General features: G+C 29.8%; 3 protein-coding genes across 5 annotated transcripts; 1 reads left to right on the top strand and 2 right to left on the bottom strand.

Annotated features, from left to right (window-relative positions):
* Positions 1 to 3675: 3675 nt before the first annotated feature.
* On the bottom strand, positions 3676 to 8456 carry LOC137818972 (uncharacterized). The gene is made up of 6 exons (XM_068622643.1): positions 8264 to 8456; positions 6176 to 6714; positions 5376 to 5568; positions 5221 to 5285; positions 4877 to 5087; positions 3676 to 4265 (listed from the first exon to the last, which is right to left on the bottom strand). The coding sequence occupies exons 1-6, from the start codon at positions 8339 to 8341 to the stop codon at positions 3921 to 3923; spliced, it is 1431 nt and encodes a 476-aa protein (XP_068478744.1). The 5' UTR covers positions 8342 to 8456; the 3' UTR covers positions 3676 to 3920.
* A 2430-nt stretch (positions 8457 to 10886) lies between these two features.
* On the top strand, positions 10887 to 13721 carry LOC137818203 (transcription factor MYB17-like). 3 transcript variants are annotated; one of them, XM_068621479.1, is made up of 4 exons: positions 10887 to 11114; positions 11238 to 11374; positions 12205 to 12334; positions 12929 to 13721. In XM_068621479.1, the coding sequence occupies exons 2-4, from the start codon at positions 11239 to 11241 to the stop codon at positions 13497 to 13499; spliced, it is 837 nt and encodes a 278-aa protein (XP_068477580.1). In that variant the 5' UTR covers positions 10887 to 11114; position 11238; the 3' UTR covers positions 13500 to 13721. The 3 variants fall into 3 exon arrangements, with proteins under 3 accessions (XP_068477580.1, XP_068477581.1, XP_068477579.1); XM_068621480.1 differs by having other exon boundaries at positions 10896 to 11078; XM_068621478.1 differs by having other exon boundaries at positions 11098 to 11374.
* Positions 13722 to 13811: 90 nt separating this feature from the next.
* Positions 13812 to 18969, bottom strand: LOC137818204 (remorin-like). Its single transcript, XM_068621481.1, has 5 exons — positions 18199 to 18969; positions 16851 to 16904; positions 16396 to 16483; positions 15971 to 16052; positions 13812 to 14165 (listed from the first exon to the last, which is right to left on the bottom strand). The coding sequence occupies exons 1-5, from the start codon at positions 18374 to 18376 to the stop codon at positions 13971 to 13973; spliced, it is 597 nt and encodes a 198-aa protein (XP_068477582.1). The 5' UTR covers positions 18377 to 18969; the 3' UTR covers positions 13812 to 13970.
* Positions 18970 to 22424: the final 3455 nt, after the last annotated feature.

The following is a 22424-nucleotide window of genomic DNA, read 5'->3' as shown; positions in this document are numbered from 1 at the left end:
TTGTCATTGGACTTCTAGCAGTGAACTCTATAAGATTGCCCGATCAAATCAAATAGAGTAAGTTAATTCTTGGCTCCTTTTTCTTTGAGTTAGTTTTGATCTGGTTAGGTTTGTCTTTAGTTTAAGGTTGCATGTGATGCTTTTATCTTCAAAAGTAGTCTCTGTTAGCTCAGGATCCTAGAAGTATAGTTAGATTTTTTATCAGGACTTTGTGGTCCAGGTTAGACTACCCTTGAACTTTTGGTAGTTTGGAGCTCTTAGGGAGCATATGCTCAAGTTCAGCTAAGGGAAGCTAGTTTTAAATTTTCAATAGAACCTTAGGCTAAAAGATCTAAATGTGGGGGTGACGTGGTCACCAATCTCAAATTTTCTTGCAGGATTGTCTCTTTTAAGAGTAAAGTAATATATTGAATGAAATGATTGATTTTGAATATTATATAGTGATTTTTTTAAGATGAATAAGTTGATGAAAGTGTTGTGATTGAGAATTGAAAGTGGTTGAATGGTAATATAAATGAGTTGAATTGTATTTGTATAGTTTGTTGAATTACTTAAATGTGATGTTTGATGAGAATCGGTTGTTTGACTTTAGATGATGTTTGATTTAGAAAGCACATATGAGTAAGAATTGTCATTTTAATGTGTAGATTATTAAAATTATAAATTGAATGATGATTGATTCAGGAATATAATAGAATTATGCATATTTCTCTGCACATCTCGCTCAGGCGAGCTAATTCTTGCTCAAATGAGAATAGAATGCAAAGATAGAGTGCTCTCGAGTCCATTCTCGCTCAATGGAGAAAGAATCTCGCTCAAGCGAGGCCTGAGATGAAATTCTGGGTGCTCTCGTGTTGAATCTCGCTCAAGCGAGGGAATTTTCGCTTGAGCGAGACCCATTCTCGCTCAAGCTAAACTCTCTGTAAAAAATTAAAAAAAAAACTAAAATTTAATATTTGCTTTTAAAATGTTGGTTTATTTATTCTTGTATAGTTTTACTTATAAAATTATTTAAAATTTTATTTTATGTATATTTCATTGGAAATTTATTTAATTAGATATTTATATGATTAGTGAATGAATTGTTGTGTGTTTTGTAAATTTTAAACTTTGGTATGAGTTGATTGTTTGATTTTAGATATTGTGAGATTCAAAATATGAAATTTAATCAAGACAAAGTATTTTCAGGAAAGAAAATACCGTGTTAAGATTGTTTAGGATGTGCATTGACTAGGGATTGGTCTAGAAGGAGATATCCTGACTCTCCTGAGATAATGAAATCATATAGATGAAGTTATTCAGGTGGTGAGAGTCGAAGGAGGTTCATATGAATGGGTAAGTTGTTTGAAAGATAACTAACTTGATATGTTATATGAGTTAACCTTGTCATACTAGGAGAGAGGTGATATTGAGATTATTTATGCGCATAGTTGTGTGGATTTCACAGTGATATAATATGATAGGAGCAGATCTCTGAGTCTAAGTCAACGTACGAGTCTTCCAGAAGTAGAATCAAGTGTCTATGTGTTGTGAGTTAGTAGATTTGACATGTGAAAGATGAATTTATGAATTTTAATAGACACTCGATGGTTTGAGAAATTGTATGAGACTTGATGAATTATGTTTATTAATTTGAAATTAAAATTATATAGAAATATTTATATAGCTAGCTTACCATGTTCTTTGTTTGTTTTTGTTTCTTTATTTGTGATGATCGTGTTTTACATGGGAGCAGATGATGTTGCAGGAAATAAAGCTCCTCAGAGCTGAAGGATGAGATAACTTTCATTTGAATCTTTTGTGTTGTTTTGAAAACTTTTGGTGTATATATTAAAATCCCTATGACAAGGGATATCTTTTTGAGATAGTTGTACATATTTATATGTTAATTATATATTGTTTGTTTTACTTTTATTTTATTATATGATTAAAAATTAGAGATATTATCCTATGAAAACCAAGTAATTATTAAATTAAGAAATTCACTTAAGAATTTTATTGAAAAGTGTCCTTTTTAACATCTTTTGAAGGATCCACCATATGGTTACAATTTGTGAACCCAGGCACATTAAGATGAGTGATCACAATTTTTTTTTGCTTGAAAAGGAAGTTGATGGGAATTTTTTTGAAAGAGTATAACATGGACAATGGTTTAATGTTTACGCTCTCACATAATGTTTCTTTGACACTAATAATATTTTAAGTTAAAAATAATTAAAATATTAATTTATTAGATTATTAAGTATATTTTTTTATTATTTGTGGTATCAATCTATCATCATCTAAAATAAATACTAGGTTTTCGTGTTACACTTTATTTAATTGATAATTGATAAGGCAATATGGAGGTGCATCTTAAGCTTTAAACAACTTTTATATATATTTAAATTGATTATTTGAAAAACTAATTATGTGTCAACAATCATAAGAAAACACACAGATATTTTATACATAATACCAAATAAATATCAATGGAATACATTCTTCTTACATCAATTTAACTAATGTAATAAGAGTCATACTATGTAAATTATTCGGGTAGTTAATATAATATATATCAAAATAATTATGAAATTGTTATTATATTTTATTTTACATTATTTTTAGTAATTGATATAATATGAATTAAAGATTATTATTGTTTTTGTAGATTTTGGTGGGAGAAAACGTTAGAGAGATTTGGTACAAATAAGTTATAAGCATTACATATAAGATATCAAGACATACTTATAATTTAATGAGTCTTATTTTTTATATATAATTTATTTATTTATTTATTTCTACTTAATTGGAATATAAATCCACACTTGAAGTCTTAATAATCTCCCATTTAAGTTTGAGTTTCTTTCACGTTCGAACTTCTATTATGTGTAGTGTTGTTATTGGAAATTGTCTACTATATGGCTAGTTTAAATGCGATTATTTGTTGAATTTTTTGTATTATAATTAAAATTTTAAATTCAATTAAATTTTGATGGAGGATTGAATTCATTGAAATTGAAATTTAATGGGTTGAAATTGAGATTTGGATGTTCGAAATGTTTTTGATAAATTTAGGTGTCCATTGACAAATTAGTTTATTTCATTTTTTTTAAGTATCGGCTTATGTGTGGATCAAGTCCACTTTAATTTTTTTAGTATTTTTTTTGTGGAATTATGTATGGGCCTAGTCCACTATATTTTTATTTTATTTTTTGTTTGTGTTTGTCAAACCCACACATGTTTCCATGCGTTGTCCAGATTGACACTATCAATTTTTTTTCTGCTATTTACATGGGTCAAGTCCACACTGAAGTCCATGCATAAATAAAATATTATAATATTTAATGTCTGGTTAGTGGGCTAGATCAACGCTATGTGCACCAGTTTCCACTCTGACGCGCTAAACGCAGTAGCTTTCACACTTTTATCATTCGTTGAATAGTCAACGTATTGCTCACACATAAACTTGGACTTTCACTTTTTTGTGTATGTTTTTTATAGACTCTATTTTGTTATTTTCTTGTAGTATTGGTAATGGTTCGTCCTAACACCTTTAGAAAGCAAAATAATGGTTTTACTTTAAAAAAATTCTAAATTATCTTACATTATCAATAACTAAAGATAATAACTAAAATATAATTTTGGCTAATGAAGAATATTTTTATAATTATATCATTAAATGGACAAAGTTATAGTTAATATTTACTTATACTTTGAATCGGTATGATTTTTTTTCTTATATTTAATTTCTAAGAGAGTATAACTAAACCCTTAATATAAAATTACAAAAAATGGTTTTTTAATGAAGAATATTCAATTACATTTTGATAGGTTGAATTTACACTACAACTAATTGATAATGTGACATGCATTAAGAGTGTTGCATGTTTGTAACATCTACATCTACATATAGAGTACAACACAATCACCATTAACCTTTATTCTTGTATATTTATTGTCCTTGTCTTCACTTGTTTCAATATATTTTTCTTCTTTTGTAGAAACTCTGTCAAAGCTTGTGGTGTATAAGGAGGAGGTATTGTACATGGAGGTGTCTCACTTGGTGAAGTCACCATGGACTCAGCCAAAAGACGTTTCTTTAGACCACGCAGAGAACAAACCATACTTTCAGAGCAAGTTTCAACAGCTCCTGTAGGTATAGTTGGTTTGAATTTCATGAGCTTTGCATACTCATTTAATAGATGAAACATATAATCATACACAAACTTCATCTTTAAATTATCTACAATGTACTTAGTTCCTCCTTGCCCGATCGCTTCTGCCTGCAATTAATTAAAATTGTCAGTTTTTGTATAAAATAAAACATACTGTAAGTGTTAATGGTCAAAATGCTTTTATATATGCAATAGATTCAATTCCATGCATAAATGAGTCAATAATGGTTTTATCCTATGTAGCTAAGTCATATGTATAGCTAGGAAATGAGTGTATATTTCACTAGAAAAATATTATTTTGACAACTACAAATTAAAGACACCAGTTTACAATTGTTATTTGGTAAATATAATTTTAAAATTCTCCATTTCACGAAAATGTTGTTTCTCTTTTCTAATTGTAATATGGTGCATGGTTGTTAACATATCAACACTCATTTCATTATCAAATTAGCATAGAGTTAACTTAACGTAATTTGCTTAAGGAAAATGTACTTTTACAACCGCATGTTACTTTGGCAATTGCACACAGTGAAAGACACCAATTTACAATTATGATGTGGCACAATGCAATTCCAAAATTGCTCAATTTCAATAAAAAAAAATATTTTTATCTCTAGTTGTATTCTGGTGCAGGGTTGTCAACATATCAACACTCTTTTTTTTTTAAAACATATATAGAAATAATTTAAAAACAAATTAAGGAAGAAAGTGATTACAATGTCAAGGTGAGCATTTCCCCAATCCACTGCATACTTAATCTCTTCACACATGTCTCTGATGCTGATTGGCCAATAGTGTTGTAAAGGTAACATGTTTCTTGTAAAGAAGTCATAATATCTAGGCTCTATGAACATGGTCATTGAGTCACATGCTATTATGTACTTTTCACTCACAGACCATGTAGCCCCTTCTGTGTAGATCTTATATCTAAATAATGAAAAACACAACATGAACAAAGTTTAAAATTTACAAAAGAAAATTATGAGAAGATTATACGTAACAAATTCAAAAGGCAAACTAAAATTGACTCTAATAATTATAAAGTGTGTGAAAACATTACCTAAAGGTACATTGATTTTCTAGTTTTGAGTTCTCGAAATTACTTGCTTTCTCATGCGACCATTGCTGAAAAGAAAAAGAATATATATGTTTCATGTTAAAATAATCAATGCATTCACATAATTTACAAAAAATGTTAGGGTTCAAATTATTTACTATGTCATATATTCTTGCATTCCAATCATGTTTTTCTGTGGCATTGCACTTTCCTAGTTCTCCCCTGACATAGGACACTTTTGGGTTACCCTTCCAAAAAGCATAGGGTATCCTATCCTTCCATTTCACTTTTTTGTTGCCTTCTTGTATATTACGTAGTGTTGCTTCCCATGGTCTTATGTTAAGCTCAGCCCTAGTAAGGAAAATAATTAAACTATGACATTTTCTCCTTTACTTTTGTGTTATTCGGAGAAAAAATAATTAACACGACAAGAAAATCATTAAAAAAATAATTTTAAAGATAAAAAAAATAATTAATAACTATATTGACTAAATTATATCTTATTTTAGACACTACAAAGATTATTGACATCTAAAGTAGTTCTATTATAAATAAAATTATAAATTGGTTTCTAAATTGATATATAATTAGCTACCAATGTTTTAACTACCAACTACTTTAGATTCCAAAGCTGTTAGCTAAAATTTTGGTAACTAATTAGATATCAATTTAGAAACTATTTATTAATAATATCAATAATTTTCTTAATCTCTAAAATAATATCTAGTTTAATCAATATAATAAATAATTATTTTTTGTATTTAAAATTAATTTTTATTTAATGATTTTCTTATATATGTTAGTGCATGACAAAACCTAATAAAGGAAATAAAAAACAATTATGAGAAGTTGGAAATGAAAATGGTTACCACTAAGATTTTGGTATTCTTAAACAAGATTAATGGATGTAAGACAAATATTAGTAAGTGTATCACTCTAAAGGTAGTAGAAACTTTACCAACCCCAGAAGGTCCAATCAGGAAAGACAATATCATATGATTTTTCATCTCCACAATAATGGAGCACAGGTGGAGGTGAAATTTGTGGTTCTTCAAAATTCTTTTTGTTTACCACAGTCTTGTCTCCACATTGAAACATGATCTCCAAATCTGGTATTTTTCCAGGATACAACCTTAAGAGTTGCAAGATTCCCCATATGGTGAACAAATCTCTTGTTTGAAATACTTTGCCTTGCTTTTCTATATAAGCTTTTCCACTTACAATTACAAGCCTAATATGTGAAATGTTTTTGCCTCTTTCAACCATTTCCCTTGTGATTCCTGTCTTCTCCCATGGTTTTAAGTCTTCATGAATCCATCTAAAGTATTCTGGACATGACGTAGTTGAGAAATCATCTTCAAATTTAATGTGTGTTGGATAATATGATGAACACATCTTTGTTGAGTTCCCATCTGAGCAACTAAGGGGGAATTGAGGTTGTTGTCTATTGAATATAACAATTCTCCTAAGAAGAGAAGTGCTTCCTCCTATTCTGGACTAAAAAACAAAAAGTAAAACAATTATATATAAAAGTTTTAATATATAAATGTGTATTGTAACAAAGAGAGGAGTATGTCACATAAGGAATCTGGTCAAAAGGTTATGTTACAAGCTGACATAAAAACACATTTTCATAAGTATATTTGTTTACTTTGGTGCCAACGAGTTAAAGTTGGACGTGAAACGATTATAGGTCTTGTAGTTTTTGATGTTTTTTATTAGCTCAGTTTAGTGTTTTGAACTTTAAGGATATAATTTTTGATGATCTTATAGTGAAGGACTATATATAAAATCAAAGGAAGAGAAGATCATACATTGTGAATGGTTATATTTTATTCGTTGGATTTTTTTGGCTTTGTCCATTAGTATTTTGGGGATTATGTGAGGTGTTTATAAGGATTAAGATATACTTTAAATACCTCTATTTATTTATTTTAATTTTTATTAATTATATATATATATAAGTTTTAATATTTATATTAAGTGTTATATCTTTCTCCTACCAATACACATCTTATCTTTCCTATGAACTTTGCAGTTTTTGCAAAGTAAGAGAAAAAGAATGGTTGTTTTGATATATGCACAATTTTATTTAAACATTATATAACAACCTCATTTAATATCATTATATTATTACACTATAATCGTCAGATAGTTGTGTTATTTTTATAAGATTGTTGAATTATTATTTTCTTAAAATGTTATGTTTATAGTAGAAATGAATGAAATATAATGTAGTCACCATTGATTTCTAGAACTGATTATATTTTGTAAAATTATTTTTAAAAATTATTTAATGGAATTTTTAAAATCCATATGAAATCCGTAAAAAAAACTATTTCTTGTAATTTTTTTTGAAAAATATCACCAAATATGAAAATATTTTAGTAGTATTTATATATTTTATATCACAATTTTTACAATAACGTTACTTGAACTTTAACGAGTATGGCATGTTTAATACCTACTCTGTTACATTTATATTTATATTTATATATAACTTTATAACCTTCAAAGTTAATGATGAATCAACATGACATAAAAGTATAGAAAGTATAGGAATAAAAAATATATTTAATCTTAATTAAGAACAAAAATAGCATTTAAAAAAATAAATTATCTGCGTCCAAATATTGCTAAGAACGTAACATTACTTAATTATTACTTTATCATAATACGTTCATTGAAAATTAGAATCACAAAAGGAGTTTTTCTTTCTTAAGCCACTGGGCAAACGCCATTAATATATGTATTAAACCTCCCATATATTCATCGCACATTACATTTCTCCTTCTGGTTTAAACATGGCTGGAAAAGTGTTAATCATAAATTGACATTTGAAGAGGGTAGCTGCACGATGAATTTCAGACAAAACTGACTCGAATTCTTACACACCAAAGAATAATGTTGGAGATCCCATGTTAGAGATCCCAGGTCAGTTAGAAAGTTCACTTCTTAATAAATAAAAATGATATATATGTAGGTTATCGAGAAAGGGATCGAATTGAAAATGTTGAAGAAAGATGAATAAGAAAGAAAGAGTTACCAGATCAATTTCGAGGATGAAAGAGCTTGCAACAAAAGCAACCAATATGATGATGGAGACGAAAATCCATTTCGTCATTGTGTTAACAACTCATAGCCACCGCGAATGAAATCGGAGATATTAGCAATTAATAACTCACTGCACCTTATTCAGGGAATGTTGTGCCAATTGCATGACGCAACTATACTTTGGTTATTGGCTTTCGGATGGAACACTAATTTTAAGGGCTACTATATATAGTATCTTTTCTTAGCTTAACCCAAGAGATTAAGACACTAAATTTATATTAACTACTTTTTATTTTAAATTATTAAACTGGAGAGTCTTTATTAGAAATGGGAAATTTATTTTTCTTTTTTTTTCATACGTCTTACTTTTTTTTTCATAAGCGAAGAATGAATTGAATAAAAAAAATATATTTTAGGTAAGGATTGAAAATATTTATTTACACTTTTTTATTATTTAACTGTATTGTCATAAGCTAAAAAAAGCATATGAATAGAAATAATATAAAAATAATAATACATTCATTCAGTACTCCATTATTATGTATATTTCTAACTAAAACTGGATATTTAAAAAAAAAAACGAACCACTACTCCACCTATTATTCAGAACTCATCTTTAAGAAATCTAAAAAATAATACGTGATCTCTTCCTTTTTAAAGCAACACCCTCTTTTTAATAAGAAAATAATAATTTTTTGAAATATTTAATTACTATAAAAAAATTGCAATGGGTTTTGTCTGTGAATTTTATTTTATTGGTTCTTGGTGCGTAGAATAAGATGAAATAGTATAAAAAAAGTGTTAAATTGTTGGTGAATCCGTACACTGGGTGGCATTAAATGGAGCTTCATTGATGCTTCTTTTCTGGTCAGTGTATCTTTAAAATCTCTGAAGATGTGAATGGTACATGTTCATTGCTCAATCTTATACCATTTTTTTCTTCTTCATTCTCCAACTAATAATGCACTCACCATCGTCTTCACTGCTTCCTTCCCATTTTCTCTGTCATTCCATTTATGTGCAAAACCAAAAACCTCTCATCAACAACACACAACCTTTTCCTCCTTTATCCTGCACCTCTTATTTTTCCTATTTTACCTATCACTATCATTTTATCATCATTTCTAAAACATAATTATTTATCAACATCTTATTTTATTCCATTTTATACATAGCAACATTTAATTAACTTTATATATATATATATATATGTGGAAAAAAAAATCTTTGACACTCTCAACATAAAAGACTTCCATTTGACAATCCAAAAAATAGTATAATAATATTTTTCATTTAAAAATAAATTAAATATAATTAAAATATTAATTTATTGAATTATTAAATGGATGTATTTAGGTGGGAAGGTATCAACACCCTTAATAGGTATATAAGTGGATGTATAAAATAACTACTTTTCACTACAAGAAAATAATGAAATAGAAACCAATTTTAGAGACAAAAAATAATTAGTTGTTATAGTGACTAAATTAGAGACAATTTAAAAAAAAATGGTTTCTAAATTAGTTTCTATTATTGGTAAATGGTTTATAAACTGATATCTAATTAGCTATAAATGCTAGGTAGTTAAAACCTTGGTAGCTAATTAAATACCAATTTAGAAACTATTTAACAATAATAGAAACTAATTTAGAAACCAAAATTTATTTAGTCTCTAAAATAGTCTCTAATTTAGTCATTATAGCAACTAATTATTTTTTGTCTCTAAAATTGGTTTCTATTTCATGATTTTCTTGTAGTGTTGGTACAAAATATTCATTTGATAAAAAGATAATTAATACACAATCAATTCTTTTATTATTTTTTTTCAGGATAATATTGGATTTTTTTCTCTTTAAAAAACAAGTGAAGGAGAATAAATTTTATATTATTTTAAAAAGTAAAAACAATTAAGATAAAAGAGGAAAAATACAATAAATCTACATTTTCTCCTCTATTATATTGGGGTGATGATACTTTAACACTCACCAAATAAAAAATACTTGACATCCCTAATAATAATATTTGAACAATATTTGTTATATTTTTTAATTTAAAATTTTAATATATATTATTATATTATTAAAGTGGTTTCTAACTGAATACAATTTTATGAAAGAATGTAAAAGAAACATTTTTGTTATATTTGATTTTACAATGTTAAGATTTTTCAGCATCCAAACAAACTAGAAGAGCATTTGTATAAAAGCATTGCAGGTTCTTTAGGTGAATCCTCTTACTTAGGCACCAATTATTGGTATACTTATGCAAGTACACTTCCTTAAAATTAATTAATCAAAACTCAAACCAACTAAAAACTATTTCTGTAACAGTTACCTTTGTAGCAAGAGAGATAAAGATGCAAAAGATGCTCTTGCATCTTTATCGGTTATAATAATAAAAGAAAACAAAAGGGAAACATTTTCTTATTAAATATGTTATTCATTCACTCATCTGATTGATCACTTTCAATAAAATATTCTTCTTTAAATCACAAGTCTTCATCATAAAACTCAAATTTTATTTGAAAAAGCAAGAAAACAAAAGCACAATGTATCTGCAATAAATATCTATATATATATATATATATATATATATATATATATATATATGAATATGAGCAGACTATGATTCAAGTTCTGAATTACTGAACACATTTATTGCATAAAGCCAGCTTGAAAGTCGCCTATAGTCCTTGCAAGCCCAATCAATAAATACTGTCTCCTCAAATAGCCATAATGATCATACACATTTTCTTTATACTTTAAATCCTTCCTAATTTATGTCATAGCCACTTCCAGGCTTAAAGTGTATGTAGTACAGGGATCTCACTCACTCATTTGAAGGTGTTTTTGTGTGTGTGTGTGAAATTAAAAAGAAAAAGATATGCTGTTGTTTTTATCTTTGGTTTATTATGAGTATTGGTTTTTATTATGATGATTTTCACTTTGTTGGTGTGTTGTGGTAAGGATGGGAAGGAAACCCTGTTGTGACAAGATGGGTTTGAAGAAGGGTCCTTGGACTGCTGAAGAGGATGAGATTCTTGTCAATTATATCAACATGAATGGTGGCCATGGAAGTTGGCGTTCTCTCCCCAAGTTAGCAGGTTTTCATACCCTTTTTTCATACCCTTTTGCTGCTGTTCTTTTCAAACTCTACTTCAACAATCACCTTTCTCTCTTTCAAACACTCATTTTGTTGCACTTTGAAAAATGCTACTTTTCTATTCATATGAAGCATGTGTTTCTTACATTAATTTAGCTTCTTTTGTAAAATTTGCTGGTAAATATGCAGAGCTTTAGTTATAGTCGTTTATCTCTGAAATCTGCTGTAATAGGTGTTTTTGGATCTCTCTAATGGTTTTTTTATCTACCCACTAACTTGTTGTTTGAACAGTTGGTTGAAGGGAAGGGAAAAGTTTTCCCTTTATTTATAAATTTTAGTGTTTTACTTTTCCCTTTATTACTTCAAATGTCTTATTGATATCTGTTGGTTTTCTTTATGTTTTCCTTTTATCATGTCATATTATTTACAGTATTCAAATTTCTTGCTTTCCTCTTTTATGTCTCTAGGTATAATCTAATTTGATTGTTCACCTACGATTTTTCCCTAAATTCTAATAGAAATGTTTCTTGAGCATTGAATATGACTGAAATATGCATGTACTCAAGTTAAGTTTGATTAGTTGTAGAATATACATTAATAGCCATTTGGTTTCCTGATACTTTTCTGTTGATTTTCTCTTGTTCTTTTTATGTTCTTAACCGAAAACTTGGCCTTCATTTTGATAAGGCTTGTTGCACTTATGTAGGCAAGTGCCCTCACTCATGCATTTGGAGGCTTTTCTTCTGATTGAAATTTGTTTTTTATTTGATTAGAATATTGTCAAAAGGAATATTTGGCCATATAACAGCCTTTTAACTCTCCCTTTTTCAGGTCTTCTTCGTTGTGGTAAGAGTTGTCGGCTAAGATGGACCAACTACCTCAGACCAGATATTAAACGTGGTTCCTTTACTCTTGAGGAAGAAAAACTAATCATACAGCTTCATGGTATCCTTGGAAATAGGTACTTAATGCTCACTAAGAGAGACACAAAATTCCATTCTTAACTATGTTTGCTTTCAAGTTAAACTCACTTCATTAAAGAAGTGTATATTCAGACCAAATCTCAATCAATGACAGATTTTTGGAATTAAAATTTTTGACATGTTGTGTATAAAGTGCCATGTTGCTCTCTTTGCACTGTGAAATGAGGAATGAAAGACGCAAGGTTTAGGTGACAAATGGATGTTACTGAATCTTTGTGTCTTTCTCTTGTACCAAACAGTTCTAAAAAATATCCAAATTTCATGCTGCTATGTTTAGACTGAAATAAAATGATAAATTCTTTTGTAATTATTAAGCTTGTTTGAAACCAGAAAACTTGTGATATGAATGAAACATGTAGTCTTGATAGAATTAAGGGCTAAATGATTTTTAGTTACACCAAAGAAGTCAATCAAATTAGTACTTAAATGTACATTTGATTAGACAAATTAATCCATAAAACTAAATTTTAAAGTCAAAAGTTTTCCAAGAAATTAATAACTCTACATATATTAATGGATAGCAGAACTCTTACAAACCCTGTATACAAATTTCATTTGTATAATTTTCACAGGTGGGCTGCTATAGCCTCTCAGCTACCAGGAAGAACAGACAATGAAATCAAGAACTTATGGAACACCCATTTGAAGAAACGTCTCATTTGCATGGGCCTTGACCCTCAAACCCACCAGCCACTGTCCTCTTCATGCAACCCTGATGGCAAGGCCCATGCAGCATCCACCTCAACCCGCCACATGGCCCAGTGGGAGAGTGCAAGGCTTGAAGCAGAGGCCAGGCTCTCAAGGGAGCCCTATTTGTTCAACAACTCCAACAAAACTGACTCTGACTACTTCCTCCGAATGTGGAACTCAGAAGTTGGACAATCTTTTCGTGATGTGCACAAATCAGACAACAAAGGTGGCTGTCAAAGTCCTATTTCTCTAGGGTCATTGTCTGCTACCACCACCACAGATTTGGCTTCCAACCCTGCAAGCATTGTGAAAGAGGATTTGGTGTGGGGTGGTAGCAAGAAAATTGCCTCCGATTCATCAAGCTCTAGTGAACTAGAAGAAGACTCATGTGACACTTCATTGCAGCTCTTGTTAGACTTCCCTATAAACAATGACATGAGCTTCTTAGAATGAGACACCAACCCTTAAGTGCATGTATCATGTTCATACGCTGACATGTAGGTTTTTATTCTCTATTTTGTTGATTTGGTATATGAGAAGATGAACTAGTAATTAGTGGCATTGCAGACATGATTAGAGTTTAATGGATATGTTGTGTAAGCTAGTTCTGTGCTCAATATGGTTTCTATAAATTTCTCAGATACTTGTTGAAATAGACAACAATTTTTTCGTTAACATTGTGATTCATCATTGGAGGTTTAAAATTTGATGGTGTAAAGTTTACAGTATTTAAAGACTTCATTGTTATTCATTTAAGGGAACAAATGAATAAAGAGCATGGAACACTTTATCTTAGGAAAAGTTTACACAAACTTCATTCACACACAAACAACATTTGAAAGCAGGCAAGAAAAATTATAGACAAAATTTAATAATTGCTAGGACATGATCAGACCCAAGAACACAAAAAAGAAAGAAGAAAAATTAAAAGCATCCGAAGGCCTTCTTTGGAGTGGTTCCAGTTGCACGGTATTTTGCAGCTGATTCCTCAGCATTCAGAATTTCTTCCCCACGCTTGGCTTCAACCGTTGCTCTCTTCTCCTCTGCTTGCTTGTGAACTAAGGCTATCTTGTTTTTCATTTTTTCACCATATTCTGCTTTCTTTTTCTCTAGTTGTTCCTGCTTAGACATAATAAGACTGTTAAAAAGTTTAATGTAATAATACTCTTAAGTGCTTCTATGTTTATCCCACTCTACTTCATTCACTAAAAAAAATCATTAAATAGTAATTAAATTAGAAATAAAAAATAATTAGTCATTGTATTAACTTAATTAGATATTAATTTAAAGCCTAAAAATTTATTGGTATCTAATATTATAAAATGGTTTCTAAATTGATAGTTAAATTAGCTACAAAGTTTTAACTACTAATATTTTAGATTCTAAATTAGTCATAGAGACTAATTTAGAACATAAGTAATTAGTAGGTAAAATCTTGGTAACTAATAATTAGATATCAATTTAAAAAACTACTTATAAATTTATATTAATAATAGAAACTATTTTAAATACCAATAATTGTTTAATTTATAAAATGATCTCTAATTTAATCAATATAGTGATTAATTATCTTGATCTCTAAAATTAATTTATATTTAATAATTTTTTTCTAGTGATTTACCATGTTTGATTAAGATTTCAAAAGAGAAACTTTCAGAAAATAATGTTTTTTTCTCATAAGAGTTGGTTATTAGTCATGTTTCTTACAAAATAATTTGCATGCATAAAAATGAGAATCTGTATTTCTTATATTAAAATAAAAGTTCTGCTTTATAAAAAAAATCCTTAATGAATCATTTATCTGATAAAAATATGACTTTTTAATTCCTAGAAAGTTCATTCAAATATTTTGAAAAATATGTTTGACCAATCAAACCGATTTTGGTCATTTATAAGAATTACACTTCTTAGAATTTATCACCTTGAAAAATTTTAGGCTACCCCATCATAATTTATCTGATATAGTAAAATTATTGACTTTTGAAGTGATTTCTTTTAGAGTAAATGTTAATTAATTAATAATATAAAAATATTTACACAGACCTTGTCTAAAAATGAAACTCAAAAAATTTGTGTTGAAAAATGTTTCTCCTTTTGAGTTTGATCATTTGAATGGAAGGAAGCACAGGGGTCCCCTCCGAGGAGAAGCCATGTTTAACTTGTGCTGTCAAATTTGGAGTTTTTTGAGTCACTTTGTATTCTTATGGTTTGAAAGAGATAGGACACCTATGAGATGGATATGGCCAAATTCTATCTACAAAAGAAGTATTAACTTTTGCACGTTCCAGACTGTAGTTGCTCATTTCATTAAGAAAAGCTTGATTCTTTAGGTATTTATACCATTTTGACAAAAGCAAGAGAGTAATTGGATAAAGGTTCTGCATGTCTCATCAGAATGTGACAAGGGCGAAGAAAAGAGAATTTGTTGGATAAAAAGATATGGTTTTTTGTCATCAGAAGTGTTAAAAATCCAAGTTTGAGTGAGTTTTATATTGAATAGAAATGAAAACGTTAAACAATATAATAAGAAAGAAGATTCCAAAACTCTATGTCTTAACATTTTGAGTTGGAGCTGATGTTACAGTCAGATTCCAAAACTCTATGTCTTAACATTTGGAGTTGGAGCTGATGTTACAGTCTTGTATGATTTAACTCATGACTCATTGGCATCAAATCTCTTCTATGAATCCCTCTTGAATGACCCAGCAAGAAGTGATGTATTCATTTATATTATTCTATGTTACACAGGACAGCATAAATTCTTACATTATGTTCTCCTTTTTTATCTTGATTATGTTGTTTAAAATTACAGATTTAAAAAAGGAAATGCTCTTCTGTGTGCAGTGTAAGATGCATCATGATATCATGAATAGTAGAAAAAACAAAGTCATTGTGTTAACCAATAGCTGAACAACAAGTATTACCTCAATTTTTCTCAGCTGAGCTTCAAGAGCTGCTTTCTTGCTGTTTTCCCAAGCAGCAACAGCAGAGAGATGCTTTTGGGCTCTGTTAGCATATCACAAAAATTTCTATTAGTTCAGGAAAAACTGAACATAAAGATTCTAAAATAACACTTCAAAGTTGTAGAAATATTCCTCCTATGAGATATTGGCTTGCAGCTCACAATCATCTTAAATGTTTTTTCTTTTGGTAAGCCTCATCATTAATCTTGAATCATATGAACTTATGAAGGGTTTGGACTTGGAGGATTATTGTGTCATGCCAACCGTCCCAACACTGAAATTATTTTATAGGTTCTCAAATTTTCTTTTCTTTTTGCAATGTGGCTTGGTTTTACTTTTATGCTTATATTGGCAAAGTGCAAGATGAAATTAAAATAAAGGCTCACTTATTCTCTGCTTTGGATTTTTCACTTTCTTCCCATGCCTTCACATTAGAAAACCTTTTCTCTTTCTCTATTTCTGCAAGAGCAATATCTGTTCACCATAGAATTTTTGCATCAGTCATTTGTTAATGAAGATATATGCTACCAAGAAAAATTAATTAGTCAACAATCTTCTCTAGGAAGCATGTTTTGAAAGATGTTTCTTAACATAAGTTGGTATCAGCATATACTCATGTTACATAGGAGGATTTATATTTATAGCAAAGTATCAGCTAGAAATCAATGCATGTACATTTGCAATGAGTCTAGAAACTAGATGGTGCATCTCAAATTGACTAATTCAAGTAGTTATAAATCAAAAAGTACCATATATTAGATCTTAATCACTACATAATCAAGATAAAAAATAAAATAAACTAGAGAATGTAAACTGAAATGAGAGAAGTCTTAACACTAACCTCTATCAAGGGATCCACCTGTGGCCTTCTTTTTTACAGGTTCTGGTGGGGTCTCTGTTAGACCAAAAGAAAAATGGTAAAGAAAGGCAATGATCTCAAAGGTAAAATTGCATCAATGTTATTTATCATCAGATTCTAATTAAGATGCACACTTTCTCATCATGTCCTTTAAATTAAAGAAAGCCAGCTGGAAAAGAAGAAAATTTAGAATAACTCTTCCTGTTAATCAAAGCATCATTAGCAAAGTGGAAAAAGACCTTTCCTCCCAACATTGGGGGACAATGTTTTATGATAATTTGAAGATATTGAGCACTAACGTATAGAACAAGAAATTATTAACATGCTTTTTGTTTAAAGAGAATTGCTTTAGTATAGCAGTGGATCCTAGTTAGAAATGTATAAATCATTACAAATAGAAGAGAATATGCTGTAAATACAGTTCAGTTAGCTTGATGCATAAACTAGTACAGCTAAGATAGATAAACAATTATGCTTCTAAACTAAGCATAAAAAATGGGTGGAGCCAACTTTGCAAACCAAAAGGAAAGTGACGTTACCCTAAAAAGAAGACACAAGAAAAAAGCATACTCATCATCAAGAAGATAACTGATGGGGAGAGCCATGAAGAGAATAATCAAATAAGAGAGGAAAATTATTCTTATAATTTACATACAAAATGAAAACTTTTCCTTGAATTTTTCCTAAATGCTCTCCCCATACAAAAAAATCAAATTAATCCCATACAAAAAATCTTGAATGAAAGAGGAAACAAGATCACAAAACATAACACAGATGAGAACCATTTCAATACTAAAATGCAACAATTTTCCAACTTAGTAGCCCTTGTAAGTAAGAATCAGTACAGAACAAGAGCCATAACTCTTTAATTCCATTTCCTTTCATTTCCCATTTCCCAACGCTTTCTCAGAAACCAGATACAAATCAAAAACAGTCACAAACACCACATTCATACAGTAGTACTGACCAAAACCAGACAAGTCAATCACGAAAAGCTGCAAATTTCATGACAACCGACAATCATTCCCATGGAAACTAATCAGCACCAAAACGAAGCACAAAACAAACAGTACGGCAGAGAAACTTGAACGTGAATGAAAAAGAAAAGAAAAACTATACGCATATAAACAAAAAGAGAAACTCAAGCAACAGTACTAATCAAAACCATGTAACAGATCATGTCGTACAATCAAAAAACACTATTCAGGTTCCTTCATCTTTGCATCTCTTTTCTCATCATGTAGTGGTAAAAGTTGGATTTTGACTACAACCCATGATTCAGAGAAAGCAAAAGTTTGAAACTTTGATCAACGAAAAAACAAAAACTCACTCTCACTCTCCTTCTCCTTCTCCACAACAGCAAGAGCTTTGGTTTCCGCCGCTACCGGAGCAGGCACCGCCGCCGTCGCTTTCTTGCTAGCAGAGTCAAGTGCCTCAGCCAACTGGGGTTCCACCGTCGCCGGAGCCGGAACCGAAGCTGGTTCAGCCTTGGTTTGGAGCTCTGCCATAGGTTGGGAGTTTGGTTTTGTTGATGTTGCGAGAAACAGAACAATAGATAGTCACGTGTTTATCTGAAAACAACAACGTTTGTATGTAGCAACGACGTTCCGATAAACAAGGGTGTGCCTCTTCAACTCCAAGTACCTTTCAATTTAAAGTGCCACAAAACTCTTCATACATGTAACATCATCGATCATATTAGTTTATGGTCGTACACAATTAAATTACTAAGTGAAACTTCCACTGTATTAAATTATATCTTTGACTATAGTTTTCATTATTAAGCCACCTTCTTTTTCTTTATATATTTTATGAAATATAAGCGTATCTAAGTTCTTTTATTCATTATTTGAAATTAAAATTACTAGCTGAATTGAAACAATTTTTTAAATATGCGTTCTCTCAAGTTAAACGGGAAAGCGTGGAATCCGTGTGAGGCAATGGTTGTGGAGGCAGGAGGGTTGGAAGCGTTGATCGAAGGCGCGGTTTGATCGTGCGGTGGAAGTGAGTGCCGACAGGTAATACAGGTAAAAAGTGGCCACGTATGCATGGATGAAAAATGAATGCAGTTTTATCTGTTTGTGTTATGCATTTAATGAATGGAATGGGCATGTGTTATGTGTATTATTGAGAATCCTATTCTTCTTTGGTTGGTGGGTCCCTCGTTTGATTTTCATTGACGTGGTACCATCTTTCAAAAGAGATTTGGTAGATAAGTGGCAAGTGATATATCATCACATTTTGTTTATAGAAAATTATTGCTTACCTTAATAAACTCCAAACATGTTAAAATAATGAAGTAAAATGATTTTTTAATAGTGGTGATAGTTGGACTTTTCAAGTCTAGTTCAATAAAATACATTGGATGTATAATTTAAATCAATTTAACTAATTAATTTGATTTGGATTATTTTAATCTAAGAATTAAATTCAGATTAAATATATTAAATTTATATTTATATTTAAATTAGTTTGATTTAGGTTTTACTTCATTAAACCGAGTTTAATTTTGTTAGACCTAAACTATAATGGGTTTGGTCGAGTTAGATTTAACTCGATTTTATTTGATTTGAGTTTTGTTTGAGTCGATCAAGTATGACTTGAGGTTGCTCCTTGTTCATTCATCCTGATTTTGATTTGACGGGATCTAACTTAACATGAGTTTGATTTGACTTAAACTGTACTGATCCAGGTTTGATTTAACTCGAACGATATTGATCTGAATTCAACCTGACTTAGTCCAAACTTGACCTGAGCTCGATCCAACCTAAATTGTGTGGGTCCAACTCGATCCATCTTAACTTGAGTTTTGACTCAACTCGACCTAACCTTCTAATGACTTTGTCCCAACCTAACCTAACATTTATTAACTTGGTCCTAACCTAACATAGGTTTGACTTGGACATATCCTAACTTAGCTTGAGTTGGATTTGGCCTGACTCGACCTTACTTGGGTTTAACTCTACTTAATATAGGTTTAACTCGACTTAATCTAACATGGATCCGACCCAATATGGCATAACTTGTGCCCAACTTGACTTAAACAATGTGGTTTCAACCTAATTCAACCTAACATGAGATCGAATTTACTTGACCCAACTTGATACACCATCCTAAGTCGACTTTATTTGAATTTGTCCTGACTTAGCTCAATGCTGAGTACATTCGACTTGATCTAACTTGGGTCAAACCTAATTCTATCTAACTCAACCTAATATGGGATCAAATCAACTCAACTTGACATGGACCAAACTCAACATAGTCTCAACATAACTTGGCCTACTTTAATCAAGCTCGTCTTGGCCCCGTATCGACCCAACCTAATTGGACTCGACCTTATCAGCCTTACATGAGATTGATCCAATTCAATTTGACATGAGTCTGACTCATGCATGTTTAATTGTCTTAGCTCAACACGATTCTGCCTCAACTTGACTTGACATAGGCACAAACATCTTGGCCAACACAAGCCCAACTCAACTTGGCTTAACCCAAACCTAAGTTGACTAAGCCTGACGTAGACCTAAGATGATTTAGCCTTATCTTGGCCCAACTTAACTCACCATGACTTGGATTGAGGCTCACTCGACTTGACATGGACCCTATTTGGCTTAGCCCGAGTTAAGTTTTTCCTAACTTAAACTTGACAATGGCTAAACTCGTTTTAGCTCGATCTGAGCCTCGTCGATTTGGCCTGACTTGGTCTTGGTCAATTTAGCTTGATGTGGATCTGCTTGAATTGGTTTAACTTAGATCTGGGTTAGCCCAATTCAAATTATGCCTAAACCAATTTGACCTGAAGTGAGCTCTCGTCAATTTTATCTTAAGTGGATTTAGGATTACTCAACATGACCTAGGTGTGGGCTTACTCGACCTAAGGTTAACTTGGATAAACTTGGACTGGTTTAACTAAGTTTGACATAGATTGCGTTTGACCTAAGTCAAACTAAGCCAAATTGGATCTTAAATTTTAAATCTCAAAATAAATAAATAAATTTATCTAATATGTTTTTGATGATTATAAACTAAATTTGAAGATTTTTTTTTTGTCCTTGCTTTTTTTTTTAGTGAATGAAAACAAGACCATTAAAATTTTGAATAACCATCTCCGTAAAATAAAATAAAGTACTTTTTCACAAGGTAAAATTAACTTACATGTAAATTGAAAATAAAAATATTAAATGCTTATATATTGTAAAAGTTAATTTCAAAATTTTATTGTCCTTCCTTTCTAAGTAGAAACTCGTAAACTGATATAGTTTTATGTTTGAATGTTTTCAGTAAAATTTAGTATATTTTTTTATCTAACACAAAAATTGTTGCACAAACTCGAAATTAGTTATGAATCTATAATCGATTCTTCAATGTTTTACATAAAATCACGTTAATTGTCATTTCAATGTTGTTATATAGAATTGAAGGAGAAATTAACTCTTTCAAAAATTTGGACCATACCGATGTAAGGTTTATTAATCAAATCACCATTAATAAAACAATACAAATAATATATAAAATAACGTTAAACAAATATAATATTATAATTTAATAATATTAAAAACAAAAAATAACATTTTTTTAAAAATAATTAATATATTATTTGTATATCCCACATCAAATAAAAATAATGATATTTCATAATATATAAATAATACAAACCTCGTTATAAATCAATTGTTTAGAAAAGTTTGTTGATCCACTTTGAACCAGTTTTTAACTTTTTTTATCACAAATATTTAATATTTTTAAGAACTCCATAGAAAGTTTTCTAAGAAAATGACATGAATTAATCTAAACACAAATAAAAACGTATAGTAAGACGAAGAAGTAGTGTATTTTGTTTTTATGTGAATCAAACAATGGTCATTATATTAATTAAATAAAGAAAATTAATTAACAAAATATTTTTGAGAAATGGTTAAATTAACTATGCATTATGAATAATACTTATTAACTTAAAATAAAAAATAATTTACTATAAGGCACGTATTTTACTCTGTATATACACGGGAAAAAAAGGAGGCAATTATATAATGAATAAAGACGTAAAGTGGATTATTCTTGAGAACTTGTCTTTAATTATTAATAATCACTGTTCTTAGCACTTGATAATGACAAATCATAATCATTCATCTCATCCTTTCACAAATTTAACATTGCCACCTTCTTTCAATTCATTCAAAGCACAAAAAGGTGGCAAATATAAAAAGAAAAAGAAAAACATTGCCACTCTTTTTAGGTACAATGGCAACCATATATAATGGATTATTTAATTAATTGTTTTCAAAGGGAGAAATTATTTTAAGGACTAAAATAAATAATTATAATTAGTAATTAAAATGTCAAGAAATTATATTTTAACAACCACATGATTAAATATAAATGTGAAACCAATATATTAGCAATAACATAACTTGGAATCCTTCAAGAATGTTTTATGATCGAGCTTTATGCATAAAATGAAATGAAAGGAACAATAAGATTTTTCAGAGGAAATTAATTATGATGTGAGAAATATACGAATGTGCATATAAATATAATTACAAATGAACTAAATAT

The sequence above is a fragment of the Phaseolus vulgaris genome, chromosome 10, assembly GCF_000499845.2.
Source record: "Phaseolus vulgaris cultivar G19833 chromosome 10, P. vulgaris v2.0, whole genome shotgun sequence".
Taxonomy (NCBI): domain Eukaryota; kingdom Viridiplantae; phylum Streptophyta; class Magnoliopsida; order Fabales; family Fabaceae; genus Phaseolus; species Phaseolus vulgaris.
The sequence above is the reverse complement of the archived record's forward strand: the minus strand, read 5'-3'. Positions and strand labels throughout refer to the sequence as shown.

Excerpts from the sequence above, each read along its gene's own strand:
- LOC137818972 (XM_068622643.1), bottom strand. The coding sequence starts at position 8,341 with ATGACGAAATGGATTTTCGTCTCCATCATCATATTGGTTGCTTTTGTT. Across the intron at positions 5,569-6,175 it reads GATTGGACCTTCTGGGGTTG|GGCTGAGCTTAACATAAGAC; the intron begins GTAAAGTTTCTA and ends TTTCCTTACTAG. Across the intron at positions 4,266-4,876 it reads GAAATGCTCACCTTGACATT|GCAGAAGCGATCGGGCAAGG; the intron begins GTAATCACTTTC and ends AATTAATTGCAG.
- LOC137818203 (XM_068621479.1), top strand. The coding sequence starts at position 11,239 with ATGGGAAGGAAACCCTGTTGTGACAAGATGGGTTTGAAGAAGGGTCCT. Across the intron at positions 11,375-12,204 it reads TTCTCTCCCCAAGTTAGCAG|GTCTTCTTCGTTGTGGTAAG; the intron begins GTTTTCATACCC and ends TCCCTTTTTCAG. Across the intron at positions 12,335-12,928 it reads CATGGTATCCTTGGAAATAG|GTGGGCTGCTATAGCCTCTC; the intron begins GTACTTAATGCT and ends TAATTTTCACAG.
- LOC137818204 (XM_068621481.1), bottom strand. The coding sequence starts at position 18,376 with ATGGCAGAGCTCCAAACCAAGGCTGAACCAGCTTCGGTTCCGGCTCCG. Across the intron at positions 16,905-18,198 it reads GAAGGAGAAGGAGAGTGAGA|AGACCCCACCAGAACCTGTA; the intron begins GTGAGTTTTTGT and ends TTGGTCTAACAG. Across the intron at positions 14,166-15,970 it reads CTCAGCTGAGAAAAATTGAG|GAACAACTAGAGAAAAAGAA; the intron begins GTAATACTTGTT and ends ATGTCTAAGCAG.